Source organism: Moschus berezovskii, chromosome 3, assembly GCF_049115385.1.
Source record: "Moschus berezovskii isolate FMDL1 chromosome 3, NW_MosBer_1.0, whole genome shotgun sequence".
NCBI lineage: Eukaryota > Metazoa > Chordata > Mammalia > Artiodactyla > Moschidae > Moschus > Moschus berezovskii.
In genome coordinates this window covers 53,297,373-53,319,648 of record NC_142462.1, presented here as the reverse complement: position 1 = coordinate 53,319,648, position 22,276 = coordinate 53,297,373, and the positions used below count along the sequence as shown (strand labels likewise).

Here is a 22,276-nt window from a genome sequence, read left to right as displayed (position 1 = left end):
TATCAAGGAAATGGGGGACACAGAAATGCTTTGTGCATAGGAGTCCCATAAGACCTGGCTGGGCAGCAGTATGAATGGTTCAACAACTCTTCCAAGGTCTCTCTGAGCCAATGGCCCCAATACAGCAGCTTTCGGACCCCAAACCCTCTTTTTACCACACATTTCTGTCTGCTTCTATACCTGTTTATTTTCACAATTTTTTAGCGTCTGGTTTCTAGTAAGTGTTCCACAAACAGCCTAATGCTAAAAGGAACGTTATTTTTCACTCTTGTTGCCTTCAGCAACTTACACCAGAACTTCCTCACGTTGAGGCGGAGAGGCATTACCACATGTTCTCGCTTTTAGGCTTGCACTAATGCACGACTGAGCGACTGAACTGAACAGAACTGAAGGCAACTAATTCCAAATTGTTTGCTCAATGCCATCAGTCTTTTTTTTTTTTTTTTTTTTTTGCACTGGAGGCCAATTTCCCATACCCTCCTGAAAAAAAAAAAAAACCCACTTTTTGAGAATATTGGTCAACTGAGCCCACCTTTCTCAGCTGCCCGTGTGGAGGGGGGCCTCCGCTCCACGACCTCCTTCCCCTCATGGGTGGGGCTACACCACAAACTTATCCATCACTTAAGGTTTCTAAACTTGGCGCCTCTAGGCGGGAAAACTGAAGCCAAGGGTTCTCTGTTTGCTGGGAGCCTGCAGGGGCCCCCTCCGTTTCTTTCAGCGCTGCCTATGTTCGGTCTTTTGACTTCTAGGTGGCAAAGACCACAGGCCTAGTAGCCCACCACAAGAAAATAGGAACTGAACAGCCCCTCGGTGGCGCCAAAGCCCTACAGCCTCGGGCCTTGAAAGACTAGGGAGGGGCCGACGCTCCTCTTGCGCGCTGACGTCACGCCGACGCTCGGCCACGCCGGCTCCTCCCAGAAGCCCGCGAGTCCGGTTTCCGGCGGGAGTGAGGAGACCCTGGGGTGGGTGAGGCTACGCTTTTGGACCCGGAGCTGGCCACGGGCTTCTCTGTCCTCTGGTAGCTGCCAGATGCCTCACCTGGAAAATATGGTGCTTTGTCGCGAGTCCCAAGTGTCCACCTTGCAGTCCCTGTTTGGAGAGGTATTGTGGTCCAGTTATCTTTTCTCTTCTAAATACCGGAGGCAAAGAATTACATGGTCTTGCGACAGTTTCCAATTTTTAAATTTTCGTTTGAATTGAGGGGCCATAGACTATGTTTCCGTTGAGATAGGGGATGTTATAGGTCTGTCCCACTCCTCACCCAAAGTAACTTCTGAGGAGTTTCTTGAACTGTACTGGCCGGCTAACTAGGGCTCGTTGGCCCAGGCATGTTTTTGAGAAAGTGTTAATACAGAGTAGCAACTCAAAGTTGCTTCTTACCCCAGCTGTGTAGGGTTTTATCCAACAGGTGTGTTTGCACAGTGTTACTTATTCAAATCTGAATCTCCCCGTTTCAGTGAAGTAGTTGCTGTAAGTCCTGTGTGGATGGGTTATTGCTGGGAAGGCCAGTAAGGTCCATCGTAGTGCATCTGGTTTAAAACTTCAACGGCTTTGCCAAAGCGCAGAAGAGGTCTTGACTAGCAGTTCGGGTGATGCCTAAGAGAAGAGGTTTAGTTTCCTCTGGATAAACACCACTAGGGAGTCCTTTCCGTAGAAGCTTGCATTCATCAACACTTTAGTCTACTTTTTTATTATATTCTGGTGGCCTTTATTGAGCCTTTGCTTCAGATTCATGAATGAGAGTTGGAATTAATCAGATTCGGACCTCATCTGAAAGAGAGTAAATGAGAATTTAGAGTCATACTCGTGTTCTCGCCCCACGCCTCAGGTTTTTCTTGAGTACTGCTTTCATCCAACTAGCTGATGGCAGCCTAGGTGGCCTGTGAAGTGTTAGTGGAAAAGTACCAGCCTCCTAAAAGGGCACATTAGTTAGGGAAGATGTCAGTGACTGCAACCTCAGTCAGTAGTCTAATTAATCATAGTTATCCATATTATCACTGAAACATTTTCTTGGTTATACCTTATGCATTCATTCCCTGGAGTTAACAGACCCAGATCTCTCCAAACAGAAGTGGTGCTCCTGAAAATGAATGTTGGCAAATAGAGATGAGTAGTATCGATTTGGTGTAGATCAGAGAAACAAATCATGTTTAACAGTTTTAATTTTTTTTCTTTTTTTTCTCCTTTTAATTTTAATTGGAGGCTAATTTCAATATTGTATTGGTTTTGCCATACATTGACATGAATCCACCCCGGGTGCACATGTGTTCCCCATCTTGAACCCCCACCCGCCTCCCTCTGTTTAACAGTTTCAATAATACTTTTCTGTAAGGTGCGGTGCATGTTGGAGATGGAAAGATTTCTAAAAAAAAAAACTGGTTCATATTTCTGAGCAGACCATTTATGTATTCAGGAAATTGTTACTGAGCACCTTCTCTGTTCCAGGCACATGCCACATCCAGAATTATTAGTTTATGTTAGATTTATGAAGGTAAAAGGTTAAATAACAGTGCCAGAGTTCAATTCTGGGTAACACTGGAAAAGATGATGTAAGGTGGAGTATTATTAAACACCTTTTGGATGCAGACAAGTATGGCAGGATTCCAAAAAATGAGAATTTCAGTGTAGCTTGAAAAAGTGTGCTAATGAATATCTTGAGCTTCTCTTCAAGGTGAAATACAGTATCTGGATAGCAGAGATGCTCAGCAAGCTTGCATTTAGTTCTTGAGACAGAATTTTTGATCTAGTTAATTTGCAAGATGCTTATGTATAAACTTAAGAATCCATGAATTAGAACATCCATTTTTAGTTTATTGGGCTGCTATTGCCATAGGCATTTGCCATTAATATTTTCCTATATAAACTGAGTTCCTCATTTGTCTTGCAGAAAGGAAATTTGTAACTTGGTGGCTAGAATGTAATAAATATCTGTGACTACAGTTGACCCTTGAACAATGTGGAAATTAGGGGTGCTGACCCCCTGTGTAGTGTAAAATCAGTGTGTAACTTTTGACTCCCCCAAAACTTAGCTACTAATAGTCTTACTGATAAACAGTCAACCTACATATTTTGTGTATTATACGTATAATATTTTGTACTCATTTACAATAAAGTAAGCTTTAGAAAAGTAAATAGTATTAAGAAAATCATAATAAAGAGAAATACATTCACAGTACTAAACTGAGTTTATCAATGCCATAAGTTTATGTTGTCTACAAGATGAATTGTCTATCAGTATGTATATCAGTATTGTCTTAATGCAAAGCATTGGGCATTTTGTGCATGTTAGAAGGAAGAAGGGTGGAGAAAAGGGAAAGAGGGAGAGGGAGAGAAGGAAGTGAGAGACTGTGAAACACAGACATACTGTATGGTACTGTAATCCTTTGAAAGACAAGTTATAAAGCAAAACTAATACATTATTAATTTTATATTAAATATCCCTCACCTTATGACTTTGTAAGGCTATACTATTATCTATATATATTTTATGCTTCATGGCATACCTAATTTTTTCTATGTTTTTAGGCTATGTGGTTCTTCTGTGAGTTTTTTCAAATTGTTGCAAATCTCCTTAATTTTTTCCATATATTTATTGAAAAAAATCCATGTATAGGTGAACCCCAGAAGTTCAAAACCCGTGTTGTTCAAGGGTCAGCTGTACTGTTGTAGTGGTAGATGGTGATCATAGAGACTTTACTTTTTCATGGAAATTGAATTGTCACCCAATTCTCTTGTATTATTTTTTAAGTGTATGTGAATTCTTTTAAACTATATTTTGTCTCTGATTTTTGTACTCATTAGTACATCATGGTTTTCAGCACTTAGTTGTTGTCTAATAAATGTTCATTGAATGAATGAAGCACGTTTGTAATATTGACAAGACCATAGAGAGATGTTTGACACTTTACTTTTCTCTAGGCTGCTAACTTATAATGTACTGCAGGAGAATCTTGGGAATAGATGTTTAGAAATGTATGCTGTGTAGATTTGATCGTTGAAAACAATGATGATATGTATACATTTAGGGCAGGGCAAATGTAGTATACATAATTCAGAAGTATTCTGTAAGTTTTCTTCAGAACAGAGGATTCTTGAAATTCTAGCCCTGTGATTCTGTATGCTTAGTTTCAGAGCTTTAAAATGTACAGTGAAGTTGCAGCCTGTGAACTTCAGTTCAGTTCATTCGCTCAGTCGTGTCCGACTCTCCGCGACCCCATGAATCACAGCACACCAGGCCTCCCTGTCCATCACCAACTCCCGGAGTTCACTCAAACTCATGTCCACAGAGTCGGTGATGCCATCCAGCCATCTCATTCTCCGTCGTCCCCTTCTCCCGCCCCCAACCTTTCCCAGCATCAGTCTTTTCCAGTGAGTCAACTCGTCGCATGAGGTGGCCAAAGTATTGCAGTTTCAGCTTTAGCATCAGTCCCTCCAATGAACATCCAGGATTGATCTCCTTTAGAATGGACTGGTTGGATCTCCTTGCAGTACAAGGGACTCTCAAGAGTCTTCTCCAACACCACAGTTCAAAGCATCGATTCTTCGGCGATCAGCCTTCTTCACAGTCCAACTCTCACATCCATACATGACCACGGGAAAAACCATTGCCTTGACTAGACGGACCTTGGTTGGCAAAGTAATGTCTCTGCTTTTTAATATACTATCAAGGTTGGTCATAACTTTCCTTCCAAGGAGCAAGCGTCTTTTAATTTCATGGCTGCAGTCAGCATCTGCAGTGATTTTGGAGCCCAAAAAAAGAAAGTCTGACACTGTTTTCCCATCTATTTCCCATGAAGTGATGGGACCAGATGCCATGATCTTGGTTTTCTGAATGTTGAGCTTCAAGCCAACCTTTTCACTCTCCTCTTTCACTTTCATCAAGAGGCTTTTTAGTTCCTCTTCACTTTCTGCCATAAGGGTAGTGTCATCTGCATATCTGAGGTTATTCATATTTCTCCCAGCAATCTTGATTCCAGCTTGTGCTTCTTCCAGCCCAGCGTTCCTCATGATGTACTCTGCATATAAGTTAAATAAGCATGGTGACAATATACAGCCTTGACGTACTCCTTTTCCTATTTGGAACCAGTCTGTTGTTCCATGTCCAGTTCTAACTGTTGCTTCCTGACCTGTGAACTTAGATTCTATAAAAAGGAGCTAAGAAAAAGAAGTATGATCAGAATTATTCTTAAAAAAAATTTGCTAAATCTCCCATAAATTTGAAAATACAAGTATATATATATAAAATAAAAAAAGATTCAAGTATATATATAGTAATATATCATGTGTAATACAAAGGCCAGATATTTTACCAGGAATTTTAAGAAAGAGTAGAGTTGAATTTAAGTAAGTTTAAAGTGTAATGCGACGAGTTGACTCACTGGAAAAGACTCTGATGCTGGGAAGGATTGGGGGAGGGAGGAGAAGGGGACGACAGAGAATGAGATGGCTGGATGGTATCACCGACTCGTTGGACATGAGTTTGAGTGAACTCCGGGAGTTGGTGATGGACAGGGAGGCCTGGCGTGCTGTGATTCATGGGGTCGCAAAGAGTCGGACACGACTGAGCGACTGAACTGAACTGAACTGAAAGTGTAATGATGAATTCACTAAATGCTCACTGTTGAAAAATTTGGATTAAAAAATTTATCATGTAAAACTTTTTCACAAGTTGATAAATGTTTATTTTATGTTTTGTATGTACAGATTGATATTTACCTTTTACCCCCTAGAGACATCATTTCAGCTTTCCATCTATTTTTATTTATGGACACACTGCCAGTGGAAAGACCTATGTAACACAAACTTTGTTGAGAAGTTTAGAGGTAAGACTACCCCAAGCTCAGTGTTAATTGATTTTTATTCGTAGACTTGTAGAAATGGAAGGGATCTGGGAGATGTTTAGTGTAAACTTATGCTTGTCTAAATTTATTTTTTACTCTTTTCTTTATCCTCACTCTCTCAGTAGATTGAATAGTAGACATGTTCTGTGGATTCTGTATCGTTAATATCTTGACTCCGTGTAGCTTTAATCATAGCCATTGCTGCTGAGTTTCATTTATCGTGTTTGTTTCATTTATTTCCACAACAGTTTTCTAAGTGCAGTCTGTTCTTCACCCTGCAGCTCGTCCATGAAAATCTTAAATAAGATCTTTAGCAAAATGTTCAGGTGTTTTACCTGTTATATAAGACCCTTCTTGCGTAGAATTCAGTTTATCTTTCATAATGTAATGCCTAAGAATTTGAGACAGAATCTAGCAGACTTACATTCCTTTTCTAGGTTCACCCCTTAGTGCTCTCCCCATCTGAAAAATAGGGCTAATGGCGACAACATTTGGAATTTTTGTGAGAATTTAGTGAGTTAATATATGGAAAGTACTTACCGTAATACTTGGTGTATAGTAAGCACTCAGTAAAGGTTAGATGCTATTACTCATGATTATTAACACGCCTCATTTCATATCCTAAGCCAGGGATGGGCAAACTTTTTCTTTAGTGGCCAGATAGTAAATATTTTAGGTTTGTGGGCCAGGTACTTTCTATTACAACCTCTCAACTCCTCCTTAGTAAGAAAGCAGCCAGGACAGTATCTATCTGAATGGACATAGCTGTGTTTTCATACAGCTTTATATATCAAAAGGCTGTTGTTTGCTACTCCTGGTCCCAACTTTAGCTCACAGTATGTGTGTTTTGTGTGGCATACTGAAGTATTGACAGTTCTTGCTGTTTCTTACTTTGAACCCTGGGCATACACTGCTCTCTGCTTGGAATCGCTTTCTTATACTCATTCTCTCCACCTCTCCTATCCTTGAGTGCGCAAGTTCCTGGCTCAGGCATTTGTAACTCCCTGTAGGAAGTGTCCAAAAATAATGTATTTTGAATAAAAGCATGAAAATTGAATACGGAAGTTCCATATTTAAAAACTATTTCATTTTTTAATGTATCATGACTTTTGCTGCTAGTTAATCATTGTAATAAATGATGATTATCATGACTTTTTGTACAACTTCACAAAGAGACGTTTAGGATATGTTGCCATTAAAGGCCATAGATAGCATACATATAGCAGTAAGCAACACAGTTACTCAGAGATATTGTGGACTCTAGTTCATAAAGGAGTGGGGGTAAAGGATGTCAGAAAATGCTGGTGAAATTGTGCCTAAGTAAATATATTGTAGCCTTACACTGTTCCTCTGGAAAAGAAAAGCTTTATTGGGTGAGATTTATAGAGCGTCACTAAAAATGGTTATGTTGTTTAGTTGCTAAGTCATGTCTGACCCTTTTGGCACCCCATGGACTATAGCCCGCCAGGCCCCTCTCTCCATGGAATTTTCCAGGCAAGAATACTGGAGTGGGTTGCCATTTCCTTAGTCAGGGGATCTTTTCAACCCAGGGATTGAACCTGCATCTCCTGCATTGTCAGGTGGATTCTTTACCACTGAGCCACCAGGGAAGACCAAAAATAGTTACAGGTGCCATGCCTCTGAGCAATCAGTACTGCTTTGTGATTTCATTTTGAGAACAGACTATATTTGTAAGTCTTTTGTTTCTTCATTGCTTCTGGAGTTACTTCCATTTTGGTAGTTCTTTAAATAAAGCATTCATTCTCAGTCCTCACAGGTGGATTACTGTGGTTTCTAACTCTTAATTTTAATTAGCATTTTTTTTAATCTAGGTGTGTCCATCACTACAAATATTGTCTTAAAATTATAAATAAGAAATTCTTACTAAGAATTTTAACGTTCACATGTCCTTGGGGTTCTTTTTATGAATTCATTAGAAGAAATTACAAGTTTCCTTTGAATCCCTGTTGGAAACAAATGAAAACTCAAATAATTGAAGTGAGTTTAATGGAGGGACTGTTTTACAAAGGTTGAAGAAATATTAAGGGAACCTGTAAGGGATGATGATGTGCTGAGAGCCTTTAGCTCCCTCAGACTTAAATGGACCATCAGAAGGAACTGTAAAGGCCCCAGCAAGAGGTGTAATCTGTGACACGGGGCTGTCCAGCTCAGCCTTTAGGAGAAGATGGAGCCACTGTCAAGCTCTGGGCCACTGAGGGATGGGAGAGGGAGTCAAGGGAATACTCAGTTTTTTTCTCTCACCACTCTTCATCTGCCTCCTGCTTCTTCCCATTGACTGAATCCACTAGATCCAGGAAAACAAGAGTCTGAGCAACGCAGTCTGTAGTGGTCAACATCGTGGGGCACAGAGCATTTTGGAGAATGTTGGGGTATAGATTTAGAAGGGCAAATAGGGGATATCCAGCAAAGCCATTATTGCGTTTGTGTGTTTTCTATTTACACTTTTTGTTTTTGTTTTCAGCTTCCACATGTCTTTGTGAATTGTGTTGAGTGCTTTACCTTGAGACTGCTTTTGGAACAAATTTTAAACAAATTGATTCATCTTAGTTCTTCAGAGGGTGAATGTTCTACTCACATAACCTGTGAAACATTTAATGACTTTGTTCGCATATTTAAACAAATAACTGAAGCTGAAAATCTCAAGGATCAGACTGTATATATTGTAAGTAATTTAATTTCATTATATCACCTCTTACTTGAAAACTGATCTATTAGATCAGTATCCATATTTTTTTTGAGATCTGTTATGTACAATGCATTGTACAAGGTGCTTATGTGATATAAAAAATGTTTGATATATTTCTTTTTTTAAACTGAGGTATAGTTTTTCAATTGGGGTATGTATAGTTGATGTGCAGTATAATACAAGTTTCAGGTATATAGTGTAGTACACCTGAAACATTGATTCGTAATTTTTAAAGGTTATACATGGGGTCGCAAAGAGTCGGACACGACTGAGTGACTGAACTGAACTGAACTGCATTTATAGTTATTATAAAACATTCATTATATTCTCTGTGCTGTTCAGTGTATCCTTGTAGCTTATTTATTTTCTATGTAGTAGTTTGTACCTCTTAATCCTCTACCCTTATGTTGCCCCTTCCTCATTCCCTGTGCCCACTGGTAGCCACTGGTTTGTTTTCTGTCTATGAGTCTATAGATGTAGTTCTTATCTGAAGGGAGCTTCAGTTTAGTAGAAGAGTTATGATGTATGACTACATGTAGAATGTGATTAGTGATAACATTGATAGGCAAAGCACTGATCCAGGCACATCTGGTACAGCCTCCTAAGGTGATAACATCTGAGATAGAGCTAAAAATATGATTAGGGTGTTAGGAAGAAAATGAAGAAGAGAAATTTCAGATGGAGGGAATTAGGCAAAGGCATGCAGATGGGAATGGAGGCTAGGGAATACCAAATACTCTGGTCTTTGTGGGTTATAAAATATGAAGGAAGACAAAGAATACTAAAAAAGTGGGAGGGGGTAGATCATGGAGTATCTTGAAAACCATGCTAATGTGCCTTATTTCATTTCCTAGACAGTGAGAGGAAGATGTAGAGCAATAAACATGCTTTAGGAAAATTACTCTGAAGGCATGTTGAATAGATAGATTGGAGGGAATTGAAAGACATAGGCTAGATGGTTTTGAGGCTCTTGTAACTGTTTTCATTAGAGGCAATTTGGGCCTGGATTAGAGTTGGGGCAGAAAATGCAGAAAAGAATAAATGTAAAAGACAGCAAAGGTCAAATTTGTCAATTGTATTTGGGATAGGTCTGGGAAAGATGAATCATTTGATTTTAGATTGACTTAGTTTGAGTTTAGCTTGTTACATCAATTTGAAAATAATTAGCAGACAACTGAAAGTATATAATGTGCTTTATGTTAGTGAATTTTTTATAATACTTTAATCTTATTTTAAAAATGATTATCTCTGGAATTGAAATTAAATTTTAATATAATACCATCTCATAACAGCTAAGTTATAAACTCACTGAAAAGACCAAGTCTTATGAATTCTTGCATCTTCTTAAATGTATAAAACAATGCCTTCCACTTTTTAATTTTGCTCATTTATTTATGCAAATATTCCAGGCACTGTTTTAGATACTGGAAATAGAACAGGGATAGAAGAGTCTCCGCCCACTTGGGGCTTATAATCTAATTGAAAAAAGTAGATAATAAGCAAGTTAATATGTAGTATGTTAGATGTGGTATATTAGAGTAAGGCAGAATCAGCTGGGCAGGGGAAAATAGTTATTTTCTAAGTGAGGAGGGCAGAGAATATCTCACTGAGATAATAATAACAGAGCTGAAACTGGACGGAAGTAAGGGGCAAGCCATGAAAATATATAAAAAAGAGTATTCCAAGCAAAGAGATTTATGTGAGCATACAGAGATTGGAGTATCAAGGAGGCCATTTTGGCTGGAATAGTTTAAGTAAGAGGGGAGAGGGGTAATGCTGAGAAAGAAAGTACAAGATAGAAGCATGCAGACTAGTGTTATGAGTTGATTTATTTCCTCCAAGAAGTTGTTGAGGTTTCCTCCAGAAAGTTTGTTGAAGTTCTAGCCCCTAGAAACTCAAAAATATGACCTTATTTGTAAATGGGATCATTGTGGTTCTAATTAAGTTGAGGTCATATTAGAGGATTGGGCCCCTCATCCAATATGACTGATGTCCTAATAAAAAAGGAGAAATGTAGAGACAGACATGCACACAGGGAGAATGTCACATAAAGATTGGAGGTATGTTGCCACGAGGCAAGGAATTATCAGGAACTAGAAGAGAGACCTGATACAGCTCCTTCTCTAGCACCTTCACAGAAAGCATGGCCCTGCTTCATCTGATACTTACAGCAACTTGACTTGATACTTATAGCCTCCACAACTGTGAGATAATAAGTTTCTCTTAAGCCACCCTGTTGGCGGTATTTTGTTATGGTAGCCCTAGGAAACTAATACAACTAGTTACGAAGTTTTTGTGCATCTGAAGGAATGACATTGTCATGATCTGAGTGAAGAAAGAACTACAGCAGGTGGGGTCTTGCTGGGGGGAAAAGTCCTGAGGAATTTGGTTTTGGGCATGTAAAGTCCAAGTAGAGATGTTGAGTTGGCACTTGGACACTTGGCATCTGAGGTCAAGAGAGGTCCAACATGGAAATACCATTTTGGATTTCTGAGCATATACTTAAAGCTGCAAGATAGGATTAGGTCATCAGTAGAGTGAGAGAGTTAGAAAGGTGAGTCCAGTGACTGAGTACTGTGGTGCTCCAGTGTTGAGATAGTGAAGAAATTAGGAGACAGAAGATATCATTGATGTAGAAATAAAATTTGGTTAGAGAATAGTCTTGGAAGTCTCTCTAGGCTTCCCCTTTCCTGGACCTTTGACTGGAAAAAGTAGGCTTTTGTTGGATCGCTTTTGATCTGTTTTCCTTGGCCTTTCTGTGTTGTAGGCTTGTTAGCCCTACACGTGAGGCAAGAAAATAACTTAACAATTCACCCTCCGAAGTGAGTTGTCATTCTTCTGGTCCTGAGGTCCCTAGCTAGTTTACCTTCTTTCTACCTTTCAGAGCCTTATTTGTTTTGTATGTAATACTCAAGATTCTTAGTTTTACTTAGGAAGAATAGGAAAAAGTACATCTGCTTCATCTTAGAGTAAGTACTTAGTAAAGAATTTACAACTGCTAGAATAGTTTGGCACCATTACCTTGATTTATGCTAACACTACTTAAATTTAACCCACAACTGCTTCTTTTACCATTAGTGCAAATATCACCGTAGTAGAAGGAGGCATATAAAATTTTAGCATTATTATGAAAATAGTTTTGACCTCACCAACCTCCTGATAGAGGATCAGAAACAGCACACCCCCCTGCCCTCACCTTACAGGGGCCTACAGATCACACTTCAAAAGCCAATGATACAGAATATAAGTTGATCTTTCACTGGGTAGGATAGACGACAAGATCATTGGACGAGAGAGGGATTTAAGGAAATAGTCTACCGTATCAGAGGGAGGTCATTTATGTGGATTTTGAAATATGCAAAAAATATAGGAGTTATCTTAGAAATATGATAGTCAGAAACTGTAACATTTAAAGAACAAGGAGGAAAGACCCCAGAGTGTTGGATGACTCCAACAAGTGGAGATTCAAAGCTATGTCTTCAGCGAGAAGGAGGGATCAATATTCTGTGAAGTGTCATGAGGAATCAGTAGTACCCAACTCATTTTTCAGGCCTCATGAATCAGTGTTGACATTCAGTGTTGTTTGTTAGATGACTAAACATTAAAGGTGAAAAAGTTTGTAGGTGTTTAGCATAGAACATTTAGAGTAATTTTGTAGAATATGCAGTTATTTAATATATGAATTGATAAGCTTCAGCACTTAGGAAATAATGCAGAAAGATGTCTGAGAATGTTTTCTAGTCAGTAAATAAGCTTACAAATCAAGTCCATTAGATTACTTTCATGTAAATTATTTTAAAAATTGTTTGAATTAAAATTTTAACTTCTTCGAATATTAGTTATTTGATAATTGCTTTTGAAGAAGTATCATTTATTAAAATTCTGTAAAACCATTAATTACAGTGGGTTAATTATATTAAGTCAGAAGAATGAGCTATTACTGCTTCAGCTTTGTGTTTTGAATTAAAACGGGCATACAAATGGACCAATTTATTTGAATTAATCTGTGTCCTGAAATTGCATATTGAGAATATATAGTTGAGAAACTAATTTGTTTCTTTTTCACAGTAAATAACTTTAGCTTTATTTTGTATAAATGAATTAGGAATGAAATATCTTAAGTAGATTACTCTCATACATTGTTTCAAGCTGCCTATTAATCAGCAAAACAGATATAAAACATTTTGGATTATTCAGGGAAATAATATTATATTCCCTGCATTTTAATTTTATTCCTAATGTAAATGATTATAATTTGCACCATAATCCCAATAGTATTATCATAACACTGAACAAAAATTTAATCTTTCTTAACATGTTTGGTTTTCTAGCTAAAGGGTTTAGCATTCATTTACAAAGTTCAAGCAAGTAGTTTTACATATTGAAATTTAGAAGTTTCTTCTATCTCTCAGGTCAGAAAGCTTTGTAATTATTGGTATGTGGTAGACATTTATCTTTTATTAAGTGACATAAAAATGCATGTAGTTTTATTTTATGTGTACCTGTAAGAAAAGGTCCTTAACATCTTAATTCACTATCTTTTTGATAGTTTATCTTTAAAACCTTTTTAAGTGTAATTATGACTTAGTCTGTAAAATTTGGGTTAAAACATGTTAGTAGTAATTTATTGACCTATTTGAAATGTCTTCCATAAATTTTAATACTGTTTAAAATACTAATTCATGTCACATTTTTCAACATGGAAGGTTCAAATCTTGAATTATATTATGTAAATGTTTTGTGAAAGGGCTTTTAAAATTGATTTTGACACTGCGTTTTTTTAAACAAGGTTCTAGATAAAGCCGAGTATCTAAGAGATATGGAAGCAAACCTTTTACCTGGATTTCTTAGATTACAAGAATTGGTAAGTGATGTGTGACTCTTTTTCCCCTATAGCCTAATCAGTAGATATGTGTTGTTAGTTTTTTCTTTTTGCCTATTTGATAGCTGAGAAATAATCTCTTAATATAAATTTGATATGCATTTCTCTAATATGAGTGAAGTTGAGGATTTTTTCAAAATTTAATCGATTTGTGCTTTGATCACATTTCTTCTTCAGTTATTTAGCTTTTAGTTTTGATTGTGAAGTGGCTAACACTACTTTCTATTAAAAGATTTTAGGTGTTTACTAGAATAAATGGTGGGACAAGGCTAGACCTTGAACTGTCTGCAAGAATTTTAAAATTTTCTTTTCATTTCAGAAATATAAAATGATAGGTCTGCTCTCGATCATCTGACATTCTGTCTCATGGCCACTCAGTTATTGGAACCAGCTTTGTGTTTCAACTTAAAGTTGTGTTGGCACTGAATAATATTAATTCTAATTGTCATGGCTTCATAAGAAAAGAAAGGGATAAATTTACTGTGTATCAACATACATGTCAGGCGAAAACCGAATAATAATACAGTGGCAGCAACACATAGTTTATAGTAGTTTGAGTAAAGGAAATCGGTGAGAGAGTTCAGTTTTCACCAATACTAGTTGGTGTAGGAACACTAAACTCAAAAGGCTATATTTCCTGTTAGTACCATATTGATTAAGTGAGCAAAGATTTAGTTCAAGCAAAACAGTAATGTTCATCATATTCAAATAATGTTAATTTAAGTTTTATTGGCTTTATAGTCTTCTATTTAACTTATAAATTAAAAGATGGGTTTTATAACTTTATAGCTACCTTGAACATAAGTAGTTTATACCTACTTAGTTTTATGCCTCTTATTTAATTATAATATTAAGGGGCATTATAATAAAAATTACTGGTTGGGGCATAGACTTGGCTTACTGTAATATTGAATGATTTGCCTTGGAAACGAACAGACATTATTCTGTTGTTTTTGAGATTGCATCCAAGTACTGCATTTTGGACTCTTTTGTTGACTATAATGGCTACTCCATTTCTTCTCAGGGATTCTTGCCCACAGTAGTAGAAATAATGGTCATCTGAGTTAAGTTCACCTATTCCAGTCCATTTTAGTTCACTGATTTCTAAAATGTCGATGTTTACTCTTGCCATAACCTATTTGACCATTTCCAACTTGCCTTGATTCATGGTCCTAACATTTCAGGTTCCTATGCAATGTTGTTCTTTACAGCATCAGACTTTACTTCCATCACCAGTCACATCCACAGTTGGGTGTTTATTTTGCTTTGGCTCCGTCTCTTCATTCTTTCTGAACTTATTTCTGTACTGATCTCCAGTAGCATATTGGACACCTACTGACCTGGGGAGTTCATCTTTCAGTGTCCTATCTTTTTACCTTTTTATACTGTCCATGGGGTTCTCAAGGCAAGAATACAGAAGTGGTTTGCCATTCCCTTCTCCAGTGGACCACATTTTGTCAGAACTCTCCACCATGACCTGTCTGTCTCGGGTGGCCCTACAAGGCATGGCTCATAGTTTCATTGAGTTAGACAGGGCTGTGGTCCATGTGATCAGTTTGATTAGTTTTCTGTGATTGTGGTTTTCATTCTGTTGGCTCTCTGATGGATAAGGATAAGAAGCTTATGGGAGAGACTGACTGAGGGGGAAACTGGATCTTTTTCTGATGGGCGGGGCCATGCTCAGTAAATCTTTAACCCAAATTTCTGTTGATAGGCAGGGCTGTGTTCCCTCCCTGGTGTTTAACCTGAGGCCAAACTATGGTAGAGGAAATGAAGATAATGGCGACCTCCTTCAAAAGGTCCCATGCATGCACTGCTGTACTGAGTACCCCCAATCCTGCAGTAGGCCACCACCGACCCATGTCTCTGCTGGAGACTCCTGGACACTCATGGGCAAGTCTGGGTCAGTCTCTTTTGGGGTCACTGCTCCTTTCTCCTGGGTCCCAGTGTGCACAAGGTTTTGTTTGTGCTCTCGAAGAGTCTGTTTCCCAGCCCTGTTAAGTTCTGATGGCTTTATGGTGGGGTTAATGGCAACCTCCTCCAATAGGGCTTATGCTATACCCAGGTCTGCCACACCCAGAGCCCCTGCCCCTGAGGCAAGCCACTGCTGACCGTACCTCCGCAGGAGACACTCAAACACAGTTCTGGCTCAGTCTCTGTGGGGTCTCTGGTCTGGTGCATATAAGGTTTGTTTGAACCCTCTGAGTGTCTCTGGCAGGTATGGGGTTTGATTCTAAGTGCAATTTCGCCCCTCCTACTGTCTTGCTGGGGCTTCTCCTTTGTCCCTGGACATGGGGTATCTTTTTGTGGTGGGATCCAACATTCTCCTGTCGATGGTTGTTCAGGAGCGAGTTGTAATTTTGGGAGTTCTCACAGGAGAAGACGAGTGCACCTCCTTCTACTCCACCATCTTCCTCCACCACATCGTTCTGCTCCTTTTGGCTGGTGAGTTGGAGTTTGCTGTTCCTGAGAAATCTGTATGCAGGTCAAGAAGCAACAGTTATAATTGGACATGACTGGTTCCAAATCAGGAAAGGAGTACATCAAGGCTGTATGTTGTCATCCTGCTTATTTAACTAATATGCAGAGTACATCATGAAAAATGCCAGGCTGAATGAAGCACAAGCTGGAATCACGATTGCCAGGAGAAATATCAATAACATCAGATACGCAGATGACACCACCCTTCTGGCAGGAAGTGAAGAACTAAAGAGCCTCTTGATGAAAGTGAAAGAGGAGAGTGGAAAAGTTGGCTTAAAACTCAACATTCAAAAAACTAAGATCCTGGCATCCGGTCCCATCACTTCATGGCAAATAGATGGGGAAATAATGGAAACAATGAGAGACTTTATTTTTTTGGTCTCCTGAATCACTGCAGATGGTGACTGCAGCCATGAACTTAAAAGATGCTTGCTCCTTGGAAGAAAAGCTGTGACCAACCTAGACAGCATATTAAAAAAGAGACATTACTTTGCCAACAAAAGTCTGTCTAGTCAAAGCTATGTTTTTCCAGTAGTCAGGTATGGATGTGAGAGTTGGACTATAAAGAAAGCTGAGTGCCGAAGAATTGATGCTTTTGAACTGTGGTGTTGGAGAATACTCTTTAGAGTCCTTGGACAGAAAGGAGATCCAACCAGTCCATCCTAAAGGGAATCAGTCCTGAATATTCATTGGAAGGACTGATGTTGAAGCTGAAACTCCAATACTTTGGCCACCTGATGCAAAGAGCTGACTCATTGGAAAAGACCCTGATCCTTGGACAGATTGAAGACTGGAGAAGAAGGGGACGACAGAGGATGAGATGGTTGGATGGCATCCCCCACTCAATGGATATTAGTTCGAGTAAACTTTGGGAGTTGGCGATGGACAGGGAGGCCTGGCGTACTGCAGTCCATGGGGTCACAAAGAGTCAGACATGACTAAGCGACTGAACTGATAATAAAAATTAAGTAAATATTTGGGGAGACAGTACCTAGAGCCATTCCACCTTTAAAAGTTAAATGCATTACTCAAATATGAGAAACTACTTAAAGTTCTAAACTGATTGCCACTTAAGTCATTGTATGCTTAAGACTGACTCCTAAAATCCACTTTTACTAATAGTCTTGGGGGGGAGATGTGGAGAGGAGAGGAGAAAATTAAGTGTAACTCTTGGTGACGTATCCTGGAAGTCATGTAGTCTAGCCTCTCCCAGTTTAATTATTTCTTGATAGTTTACTACTGACACCAGGGATCTGTCCTCATTGAGTAGAGGTCTCTTCCTCTCTTTCTTTGTGTTGTGTTGTGTTGAGTTTGTGGGATTTTATTTTTGTTTTTCCATGTATTCATCCACTGTTGCCCATTGCTTTGTTCAAGGACTTCTTCTCTGGCAGCCAGAGTGCATTCTTGCTGTCCTCTCGCCTTTCAGTAAAACTTATTCCCTTATTTTCCCCTGTGCCTAGTAATGGTGATCATGCATCCCGCCACAGTAGTTAGGTCATTCAGTTTTTTTAATTTTAGTTATAGAAGCTATTTGAAGAAAATGAAATGATTCATAGTAAGCTCAGCTCCACCAGAAAAGAAGATTGTTGTTTTGATGTTTCTGAAAACATGCTTGATTTTTAAATGTGTTTATGATTGAAAAGAAATATAGCCAAACCATTTCCCACTTATTATATTAAATACTTAGCAGAGTAAAATGAAGTTTAAATTATGATAGATATCACTGTACTTGAAAGTACTTTCAGATGAACAAATGAGGACCAACTTAAAGTCCTTTTAGACTGATAAATAGCCTCTATTTTTTTCACCTCTCTGTATTTTTTTAGCTGACTTTATAAAATGCTTTTGGATAATCATATTTTAAAGCAAAAGCAGCTCAGTGCTTTGTGATGAAGATTGTGTTTAGAGCATGCCCTTTTATCTCTACAGAAATCAGACAAAAAGCATTTGAAAGTAAAAATCTTCTCTTTCATGAAGATGCTACGTTTTCTATGGAGTCATCAATTTATTGAACTTAACTATCTTTGTTAGCCAGAAGTATATTTCTATAAATAATGAATATTTGAATAAAAGATTACACATAAGTTAGAAACTATAAAAGCAAATCACCATCAAAGAATAGTGTAAGAGATTTGGTCCTAAGAATAGTTATAGAACAAAACAGATATCATATCTGTTACTCAACTTAGGAGACATCCAAAAGAACACGGGAAGAATTAAAATTTGTGTTGGGAATGCGGAGGTGTCTACAGATAAATTCTAGCATTAGAAGTAGCATTCATGGCCACTCTGTAGAAGGATAACATACACACTGAGCTTGTTCTCTTAATGTTATTTCTAGAATATTATAATTTCAAAAGATATCTGTTTACTTAACATTGGTATTTTGGATACTCATTCTTGTTTGTGTTTTTAATGTATGCTCATCATCTTCTTCAACAAATATATTCTTTTCTGTGGGTGCTATAGCCATTTCAGTTTTCCTTTTTGTGGTTTGTTATTTAAGTGTATGGTTTCTTTGAAAACACCCATAAAAAGGTCTTGTTTTAATCATTCAAGCAGATGTGTTTCTTAATTTCTATAAAATAAGTCCTTGTGTGACTGTGCTAGTGTTACGTGTAACTGAATTGTCAATTAACCTGAAAGTTTTATGGAAATTCTAAGTAATTATGTAGGAAAATTTGCATATAAAGATGAGCTCCTTGATTAGGTTTTCTAAATATGGCTTATTAATATGCAAATAATTTGCTATATATTAGAACTTTGCTGGAATTATTTTGAAAGGAAAATTCAAATGGAATTATTGTTCTGATTAAGATTTTTAAATGCAAGTTTACTTTTATTTATCTCTCTTTTACAGACTGACAGAAATGTGACTGTTATCTTTCTCAGTGAAATTGTTTGGGAAAAGTTTCGTCCAAATACTGGATGCTTTGAGCCGTTTGTCTTGTATTTCCCGGATTATAGCATAGGTAAAATTGAATACATTGTTTTGACTAATGATACTCAGTAAAATATTTTTTTGTTGTTTTAAAGATTAAGCTAGCACGTTCAGATGAGAATACTTTGATGTCTTAATCTATTAGGGTTTGCTGCCAATCTCAAATAAACGTTTGTATTACTGCACTTAATAGATTTTATTTTGGAACTATGAGAGATGGTTCTTTTATAATTACTTTTTTTGAATGAGCATTTCTCACATATTTATGCTAATGGTGTATTTTCACATTTTCTTTAGTTAGGACAGTAAGATATATATGTTGTGAGTATAATATCCTTACAAGTGAAAATCAGACTAAGTTAGCAAAGCACTTTAAAATTGTACTGAAATGTTCATATACCACGTGCTTGAGTTAAGTACTACCCAGAATGTATCTTTTAATTTTGTAAATCTGATTTTTCATTACTGTAACTCTTACAGTAGCAACTGATAGTCCTTATTTTTTTGTGTGTGTGCTTAATCTTAAATTTCATAGATCCTAATGATTTTTATCTTTGGAAAATCACAATAGCTTTTTTGTGCTTCTGAGTAGTTTTGTAGATTAATACTGTGCTGTTACTGTACAAATATGATACTCCTGATTCAAAGATTATAACTTAAGCATAAGGTGGTTAGAGGCTGTGAAAAAGATACCATTTCTTGACCTTGGCTTCAAAACACTGTCCCTCTGAACTAATAGCTATAAACATTGATTATTAAGATCAGCACAGTTTTGCCTGTTTTCATAAGAACAGCAGTCAAATAACACCTCCTGCCTTTGCTAATTAACTGAGATAGAAAAAAGAAGCCCAAAATAGATAAAGGGAGCCCTTATTTTTAATAGGGCTATGAAAATCACAAGGAGAAAGGGTAGGAAGAAAATAAAGGATTTCATTTAAAAATTTCTTTGTACTTAATGTCATGACTGTTAGATGTTTTTTATGACCTATTTTAGGTTTAAGTACTGAAAAATTATTTTAAAATGCTAGTTTTCTAGTGAAGTTGAAATTAAAGTATGCTATCATGAATCGTAGCAGCAGAGATGGAGACAATTTGAGGACATAATTAAAGTGATCTTGTTAATTTTAAAAAGTATAGGAAAGTGTAGATTTTTGAAAAGTATGATATGGAACCAAGTTCATCTAGTTACGAAATGTTAGAGCCTTTAACATACCATTTTTTTAAAAAATTCAAAAGCACCATCACTTAAAGTGTTAAAAAAAAGTATTAATTGATATGCCAAATTATAGTCAGAATAAGTAAGCATGGAACCTAGGCAGAAGGATAATCTTAGTGCCTGAGTCATTCAGTCATAACTTGATACATTGTCATCTGTAGGACTATGTTATCTAACGTTCAGGATACCCTTTCTTCTTAGCAGTATCAGGGGCCTAATTTAGATTTCTTGTTTTCTGGTCTCTTCCACATGCAGACTGCTCATCTTTTGGTAATGCTTTTTTTTTTCCTTGAGTTGGATTATAGTACAGTTAGGTTTTTGGTTTAGTTATTGGAATAACTAGATTCCAGTCAATTGGAATAAATTATACTATGCTCTAGTAAGCAATCTCAGTGACTTACAGTTTCCTACCTCACAACTTTTGTGCAGTTTTTATCCTACACTTTACATATATTACTGTTTGGACTTTACAGAACTGAAAAGGCAAGGTGGAAAATATCTGTCATCGTGTACCCTCCTGAAGATTTGTTGAGCCTTTTGGATAATGAATGTATAGTTTCAACTTTGGAAATTTTTCAACCATTATTTCTAAAAATATTTCATCTGTACCCTCTGCTCCCCCCACCTTTTTCCGGGGCTGCATTACATGATTGTTAGATCTCTTGATATTGTCCTGCTGAATCTCTTATTTATTCATTTAAACTTTGGATCTTGTTTTCCTCAGTGTTTTATTTGGTCTTGCTTTTGTTTCTGTGTCTGCACATTCACTGACCTTTTTCTCTGTAAGTGTCTTTGTCTGCAATTATCCAATCCAGTGGATAAAAAATAAGAGAAAAGGCAGAGGAACCAGAGATCAAATTAGAAAAGGCAGAGGAGCCAGAGGTCAAATTGCCAACATCAATTGGATCATAGAAAAAGCAAGAGAGTTCCAAAAACATCTACTTCTGATTTATTGACTACACCAAAGCCTTTGACTGTGTGGATCACAACAAACTGTGGAACATTCTGAAAGAGATGGGAATTCCAGACCACCTGACCTGCCTCTTGAGACATCTGTATGCAGGTCAAGAAGCAGCAGTTAGAACTGGGCATGGAATAACAGACTGGTTCAAAATTAGGAAAGGAGTACGTCAAGGCTGTATATTGTCAGCCTGCTTATTTAACTTATATGCAGAGTACATCATGAGAAACGCTGAGCTGGAAGAAGCACAAGCTGGAGTCAAGATTGCTGGGAGAAATATCAGTAACCTCAGATACGCGGATGATACCACCCTTATGGCAGAAAGTGAAGAAGAACTAAAGAGCCTCTTGATGAAAGTGAAAGAGGAGAGGGAAAAAGTTGGCTTAAAACTCGATATTCAAAAAACTAAGATCCTGGCATCTTGTCCCATCACTTCATGGCAAATAGATGGGGAAATAATGGAAACAGTGAGAGACTTTATATTTTTGGGCTCCAGAATCACTGCAGATGATGACTGCAGCCATGAAATTAAAAGATGATTGCTCCTTGGAAGAAAAGCTATGATCAACCTAGACAGCATATTAAAAAGCCAGAGACATTGCTTTGCTAACAAAAGTCCGTCTAATCAAAGCTATGGTTTTTCCAGTAGTCAGGTATGGATGTGAGAGTTGGATTATAAAGAAAGCTGAGCGCCGAAGAATTGATGCTTTTGAACTGTGGTGTTGGAGAAGACTTGAGAGTCCTTTGGACTGCAAGGAGATCCCACCAGTCCATCCTAAAAGAGATCAGTCCTGAATGTTCATTGGAAGGACTGAAGCTGAAGGACTGATACTGAAGCTGAAACTCTAATACTTTGGCCACCTGATGTGAAGAACTGATTCATTGGAAAAGACCCTGATCCTGGGGAAGATTGAAGATGGGAGAAAGGGACGACAGATGATGAGATGGTTGGATGGCATCACCGACTCCACTGACATGGACGTGAGTTTGCGTAAACTCCAGGAGTTGGTGATGGACAGGGAGGCCTGGAGTGCTGCAGTCCATGGGATTGCAAAGAGTCGGACACGACTGAGCAACTCCTGAATCCAGTGGAATTTTTCTTTATAGATCTCATTATGCTTTTGTTTTCCTTTATCTCCTTGAGCATATAAACGTGTTTTTAATAGTTGTTTTAATGTCCTTGTGTACTAATTCAATTACCTCTTTCATTGTGGGGTTGTTTCTATTGACTGATTTTTCTCTGTTATG

The 22,276-nt window shown here is 37.7% G+C and overlaps 1 protein-coding gene across 2 annotated transcripts in view; it reads left to right on the top strand.

Moving 5' to 3' along the window:
* The first annotated feature begins 920 nt into the window (after positions 1-920).
* The window catches only part of ORC5 (origin recognition complex subunit 5), an 82,330-nt gene continuing 60,974 nt past the window's right edge, over positions 921-22,276 (top strand). For both annotated transcript variants that reach the window (XM_088834188.1, XM_055420725.2), the window contains exons 1-5: positions 921-1,101; positions 5,730-5,822; positions 8,323-8,523; positions 13,337-13,411; positions 18,771-18,882. In XM_088834188.1, coding sequence (XP_088690314.1) covers positions 1,030-1,101; positions 5,730-5,822; positions 8,323-8,523; positions 13,337-13,411; positions 18,771-18,882 — 553 coding nt within the window. In that variant the 5' untranslated portion in view covers positions 921-1,029. The remainder of the gene's footprint in view (positions 1,102-5,729; positions 5,823-8,322; positions 8,524-13,336; positions 13,412-18,770; positions 18,883-22,276) is intronic.